Here is a 6,879-nt window from a genome sequence, read left to right as displayed (position 1 = left end):
CACACACACACACACACACACACACACACACACACACACACACACACGCGCAGGAAAACAGCACGAAACAGAACGCAGCAGATTTAGCCTGCTAACCACCCACAAGGTTACGAGGGCAATTCCTGTCCCAGCCAGAGGGATTCTGGGAGATTTACTGGAGGCCAAAGTGTTTGTTATTCTGTTCCAGCAGTGTCTGAGTTCTGTATGCACGCACGCACGCACGCACGCACGCACGCACGCACACACACACACACACACACACACACACACACACACACACACACACACACACACACACACGCTTGGTCCCCATATATAGAATGGTACATTGCAACACAGGAGGGAAAAGGCACACACTCACATGAAAACTAAATGTCGGCGGCTGTGAAACTGTCTTTCTGCAGCGTGTTTTGTGTCAATGGGCGTACCTGTCTCCTCCGGGGAGTTGCTCTCCTGGGACAGAGTGGTCCAGCTCAACTCTTCGTCGCTGGGGTTCAGATTCTGGATGCGGTTCAGAGCGCAGTCCGTCTTTGCCCCCGTCCGTCTGTCCTTCTTTGTCTCCGGTGAGGAGGAGGAGGAGCAGGAGGAGGAGCAGGAGGCCACGGAGAGCAGGGGGGCGTCCTCCTGGCTGGCGTGCTTGGGTGGCGAGGGCGGAGGGGGCACCGGCGAGTCCTTGCCGCCCGATCTGAGGAGCTTGAGGTTGGAGCGGAGGTCGGAGATGAGCTCCAGGCCCGGAGAGACGTCGCACTTCTGCGCGGGAGACTCGCTGCGCACCGACAGCAGAGGTTTCTTCTCCCCGTCTTCCTCCTCCTCCTCCTCCTCCGCCACCGCATCCTCTCCGTCCTCCTCAATCTTCATCTTTGACATCACCTCCTTCTCAGACAGGATGCTGATGTCATCGCTCTCCTCTGCGTCGATGTTCAAGTCAAAGTTTGTTGTCGTGTTGCCGTTCAGTTTGAGCTCTACGGTCGCGTTAACGTCACAGTCCATGTCTGATTCACTTTTCTGCTCGGGCTCCGCGTCGGTGTTTGAGAGCAGCTCGACCTCCTCGTCCTCCTCCCGGTCGTTATTGGTGAGAGCGTGACCCTCATCCTCCTCGGCCGCGTTGACATTGAGCTCATCCGCCATAGCCTCGGAATCCAGGTCCGTCGTGTTCTTGTTGTGATCCTGACCGGCTTTGCGCAGCTGGTTCGCTCCGTTCTTGGCCAGTTTGGGATTGTTTGGGGTCGGGGACCGCGATGGGGAAGACGGCGAGGATGAAGACGGCGAGGATGAAGACGCCACTGCCGCCGCCTCCCCGAGGCCCATCGCGGCCTGGATGCTAGTGAGCGCGTACTTTTTGCGACACTTGGGAGGGGTGGCGGAGCCCTGCCGGACGACGTCGCCGCTCAGCAGCTGGTTGTGCGAGGAGCGAAGGCTGAGCGAGGTGGGAGGCGTGGCGGCCGGGCAGTTGCGGTTGGTCACGTCCACCGACATCATCACGGCACGAGACGGGGTCCCCTGAAAGAGGGGGAGAGCGGGAACATGAGCACAACACAGTCAGCTTTCAGTCTCATTGCTTACTGAGGATATGTTCCAATATTGAAAAATGTTATTGTTTATTGTCATGCACCAATCACCAAGCCCAAATCTTTGTATGTGTAACATATTTAGCAATAAACCGTTTCTGATGCAAATATTCACTGTTGGCTCTCTACATGAGAAAGAGTTAAAGAACAGATGTTTAAGTTTACAGTCTTTAAAGGGGCAAAAAGGAAAGAAATATAATGCTGGCCTGCAAAATATACAGTGTATACTATACATTTTTAAACCCAATTGAAAAAAGAAAAAAGCTACAGTCGTGGATAAACAATGATGCCTAACCTCGGGCTGTTTTTCTTCTGGTTTGGTTCGCACAATCACAGAAATGTAACTTCTCATCCTAGAGCTATAATTAGACACTCAAGCCTGCTGAACGCATGAAAACATCCTTTAAAGAAAAGTTGGATTTTCTTGACTACAAACCCAATGAAAAGATCAAAACTACTAACAAGTGTTGCCTGTTAAGCCGAAGCCTGACACAGTGTATACTTTCCCTCCTGGTTCTCTAAATACTAGTGCACCAAATCCACAGCTGGAAATAGTACCCAACAAACACACTATTTATCCTGTTTGAGTAGTGTTTGCTAAAAACTACAGTACCCAGCTGTTCCAGGAGAACCACGGACAAAGGGGTCAAGGTAGGGATAGGAGAGTATATCGAGAGAACGCAGGGTTGGTTTTTGGCCTTCTGCGTGGGATGTGTTGACGATAACTAAAGTGCAGACTACTGCCAGGCTTACATTCTACATTCCTGAGAAATGTCACCATAGAGCAGCGATGGAGAACCACTCAGCATGAAGAGCTCTGAGCATGGAGGGTTATTTCTAGTCCGACTGACCGCTGAGCACAGCATGCGTGAAAAGCATGTGTGTGAAAGCGTGTGTGTGAAAACGTGTGTGTGAAAGCATGTGTGTGAAAACGTGTGTGAAAACGTGTGTGAAAGCATGTGTGTGAAAGCGTGTGTGTGAAAGCATGCGTGTGAAAGTGTGTGTGTGTGTGAAAGCGCGTGTGTGTGTGTGAATGTGTGTGTGTGAAAGCGTGTGTGTGAAAGCGTGCGTGTGAAATCGCGCGTGTGTGAAAGCATGCGTGTGAATGTGTGTGTGTAAAAGCCTGTGTGAAAGCCTGTGTGTGAAAGCATGCGTGTGAATGTGTGTGTGTGAAAGCCTGTGTGAAAGCCTGTGTGTGAAAGCATGCGTGTGAATGTGTGTGTGTGAAAGCTTGTGTGAAAGCCTGTGTGTGAAAGCATGCGTGTGAATGTGTGTGTGTGAAAGCCTGTGTGTGAAAGCGTGTGTGTGAAAGCGTGCGTGTGTGAAAGCATGCGTGTGAAAGTGTGTGTGTGTGAAAGTGTGTGTGTGAAAGTGTGCGTGTGTGAAAGCATGCGTGTGAAAGTGTGTGTGTGTGAAAGTGTGTGTGTGAAAGTGTGTGTGTGAATGTGTGTGTGTGAAAGCGTGTGTGTGAAAGCGCGTGTGAAAACGTGTGTGTGAATGTGTGTGCGTGAAAGCCTGCGTGTGAAAGCCTGCGTGTGAAAGCGTGTGTGTGAAAGCGTGTGTGAATGTGTGTGCGTGAAAGCCTGCGTGTGAAAGCGTGTGTGAAAGCGTGTGTGAAAGCGTGTGTGAAAGCGTGTGAAAGTGTGTGTGTGTGTATGTGTGAAAGCGTGTGTGTGAAAGCGTGTGTGTGAATGTGTGTGTGTGAAAGCGCGTGTGTGAAAGCGCGTGTGTGAAAGCGCATGTGTGAAAGCGCATGTGTGAAAACGTGTGTGAAAGCGTGTGTGAAAGCGTGTGTGTGAAAGTGTGTGTGTGAAAGCGGTTGTGTGAAAGTGTGTGTGTGAAAGCGTGTGTGTGAAAGCACGTTTCTCGTACCTGACAGGAGGTCAGCCGTGGACCGGCGCTGGTCACGGTTCAGGGTTCAGTGGTGGTCAGCTGCAGATCTGAACACCACAGAAGAAAAATAAAGAAAATAACGATCAGAAGAAGAATGCAGAGAATTCTTGGTACTCCTTGGGTTGCCCTCGGAGACCACATCCACCCGTGTAGAAACCCGACTACAGCTGGTTTCTATGGAGACGACATAACACAGTGAAGGGACTCCAGACACTGTGACAATCAGAAAAAAGAGGCATTCAAGGACCTCAGACAGAGAGGTAAACAATTGGTGGGGGCTGTTTGTTCGGTGAAGAATTGCTCATCTGACTGTACACACGTGATCAGCCACTGAACGTACAGAGGACAGTGCTTTCCCTGTCAATCCAAATCAAGAGTATTTCTTTCAATACGTTTTTCAGGGTCTTCCCTGTTTAGCAGTGATGCTAAGGTAGCGGCACACAGAAAGGTGCTGCCAACCTGGATATGATACTATGCGTTTAGTTTGGAGTTCATCCAAACCAGTGGTCCCCAACCCCAACCGGGCCGCACAGAAAGAATAAATATTATATTATTTCCGTTTTATTGATTATCAGAGCCTGAAAGAAGTTTTATTTTGAAAAATGACCGGATTCTCTCGCAATTTCATACGCCTGTGCCTCTTGACATGTCAAGACGCTTGTCTCGGTCACGTGATACGTTACCTCAAAAATGAAGCCCGCAAACTAGCGAAAATGAGTAAATAACTTTTGGAGAGCTTCTTTGCAAAGAGGGAAAGGCCCACTAAGGAGACAGAAGAAGAGCCTACAACTTCCAAGACAATGAAAGTTTCATTTAACAGACAATATCAGGAGTCTGATTAAATATCAGGAGTAATTCTGACGAACCAAGCCCGCTCTGCAGTATATGTGGCGACAGAGGAAGATCAGCTGCTGGAGATTGTAAATGAGGATGGCCTTAAAAGTATGTTTGAGACAACAACTCTGCTGGTGTTTGGATTAAAATCAAGGCTGAATATCCTGAGATCGCCACTTAAGCACTGAAAACCCTGCTTCCATTTCACACATCCTCTTTGTGAAGCAGGATGTTCTGCAGTGATGGCAATCAAAACAAAATTAAGAAGTAGACTGGACATAAGGAACACACTTCGGGTGACATTGTCTCCCATTACCCCCAGATGGGACCGTCTCGTTGCAGAGAAACAAGCTCAGGGCTCCCACTGATTCAGCATTATTGTGAGTTGTATTTATTTATGCATTTTATATTTGTTTTCATGGCGATCGTATCATTTTATTTCGTCGTGTTTTTCCGCCACACCTTGAAGGCCGGTCCGTGAAAATATTGTCTTACATGAAACCGGTCCGTGGTGCAAAAAAGGTTGGGGACCACTGATCCAAACAACAACAAGGCCTCAATTTAGCTAAGGGCTCCACCTTAGATTTTACATTAAAATAAAACATACCAAGTTGAAATAAGCCCTTTACGCAGCTGCGGACTTACCGGAGACCTAAGGATTGTGGGAAACTCCAGGATGTCGCGCTTCCATACTGGTAGCCAGTGGTTGTCTTTTTCTCATCCAATCACGGGGGCTTCGGCGAGGCAGCGTTGTCCTGAGGGAGAAGACCAACATAAAACAAGATTAATGAGAGAGGGGGGGGGGGGGGGGGAAAGAGGACTGCAGGACACCAGCGAGACAAATAATAAAGATGCATTAATTATTTACAACTTCGATCAAACGCTAATACACAAGGTGTGTGTGTGTGTGTGTGTGTGTGTGTGTGTGAACATGGGGCTCATTTTGTATAGAGCTCATATTTCTTTCTTTGGTGCAACCCTTCACTGACTGGAACCATCGTAAACTTAATGCCACAGGAGACTTGTAAACACACACACACACACACACACACACACACACACACACACACACACACACACACACACACACACACACGCACTACTGCATAATGCAGTCAAGACTCGTGGACAGTTTCTCACCAACACACAACCGCTATGAGTAGTGGAGGGAGAGATAATAAGCATAGTCAGAATAGACCGTAAGATTCCACTTCTCCCCGGCTGAGTGGCTGGGAAAAAAAACACCTGGAATGATTTGGAGGAATGAAATGTCATCCCAATCACATGGATCCGTCAGCTAAAGTATGAGCTGACACTGACCAGTGCAAGGATATTACTCCAAATGATGAGTAATTAATCAACCTTGTTTAAAGAGCCAATCAATTACAGCCACAAATCCCCTGCAGCCCTGAACGCCACAGTGTGCCAATGACTGCGGGAACATTCAGACATTTAAGTGCACGAGGATCGAGCTTTCGTCAGGGTTTTGGTAATCAGGCAAATTCTCAGTTGGCAAACGGCAGTGAATGTTCCTGGCCCAGACACTGAAACTGATCAGCTAGCTGTTTTAAATGCAGCAAAGTGGAGATTTACCCCACACTAATTGCTCTCATTTGTCTACAATGTGGCAGAATTCAGTGTTATGATTCATATGAAAAAAGAAAGGAATTAAAAGTTCTAGTCAGTGGACAGAATGGCAAATTGAATCCCTCATCTGTCAAGCTACCTGCAGTGCTTTGCGTGAGCTGTTGCTTCCCTGGAGGAGAGTTTAGTGATTAATAGTTTGTCCCCTTCAATAAATACGGCATTAATAATGTTGCTATGTAATTAGCCGAGCTATATATTTATGGCATTTTGCATGCTTAGTGGATCCATCGCATCTTGTCATAAGTACACTAAGCAAATACAGTTTAAGCTACTGTTTTCAAGCCTGTGGATAAATGGCAACATCAGGCCACGTGTCATGTCATCAAGATGTGGACATTTAGAGAGAATCAAAATGCTAATTGTTTTTATTGCCAACTCCCAAAAATGTCCACTTAAAGATAGAATAAATAACAATGAATCTCCAGGCCTACATGACCTTTATTTTTTTTCCGGTTTATGTAACTACTCAAAGTTATGAATAGTGCATACGTCTATGAGTACTGAACCATTTGACTGTATGTTGGTAAGCAGTGTACAAAATTACCGGTGGTCCCTCCTACCTAGTGCTCCAATGTTATGCTGAAGCAGCCCAGTTTCTTATCAGGTTGGGAAATAGTCACAAAATGTAATCTATTGATTTTGTGTACATGGACGACAATTGGTCAAAGCTAGTGACGTAGCATAGAATTATAATTAATAGAATAGATCAGAGTTCCACAACACGTTGTAGTTTTGTTGCCTCAACCTAAACGTTCGTAAACATTTTCCTTAACTTAACTACGTGGTTTTGTTGCCTACACCTAATGTCCGTGACCGTTTTCGTAAACCTAACTATGTGGTTTTGATGCTAATACATAATGTTTGTTTTGTTGCCTAAGCCTAATGTTTGTTTTGTTGCCTAAGCCTAATGTTTGTTTTGTTGCCTAAGCCTAACGTT

At 46.9% G+C, this 6,879-nt stretch overlaps 1 protein-coding gene across 10 annotated transcripts in view; it reads right to left on the bottom strand.

Moving 5' to 3' along the window:
• Positions 1-6,879, bottom strand: part of apbb2b (amyloid beta (A4) precursor protein-binding, family B, member 2b) — a 46,607-nt gene that overhangs the window by 23,105 nt on the left and 16,623 nt on the right. For all 10 annotated transcript variants that reach the window (XM_031876286.1, XM_031876290.1, XM_031876293.1 and 7 more), the window contains exons 2-4: positions 4,941-5,050; positions 3,441-3,508; positions 429-1,500 (exon numbers count right to left, since the gene is read on the bottom strand). In XM_031876286.1, the coding sequence (XP_031732146.1) occupies positions 429-1,479 (1,051 nt within the window). In that variant the 5' untranslated portion in view covers positions 1,480-1,500; positions 3,441-3,508; positions 4,941-5,050. The remainder of the gene's footprint in view (positions 1-428; positions 1,501-3,440; positions 3,509-4,940; positions 5,051-6,879) is intronic.

Source organism: Anarrhichthys ocellatus, unplaced genomic scaffold (genome assembly GCF_004355925.1).
Source record: "Anarrhichthys ocellatus isolate YVR2014 unplaced genomic scaffold, GSC_Weel_1.0 scaffold107, whole genome shotgun sequence".
In the NCBI taxonomy this organism is placed as follows: Eukaryota; Metazoa; Chordata; class Actinopteri; order Perciformes; family Anarhichadidae; genus Anarrhichthys; species Anarrhichthys ocellatus.
This window is presented reverse-complemented; position numbering and strand designations above follow the sequence as displayed.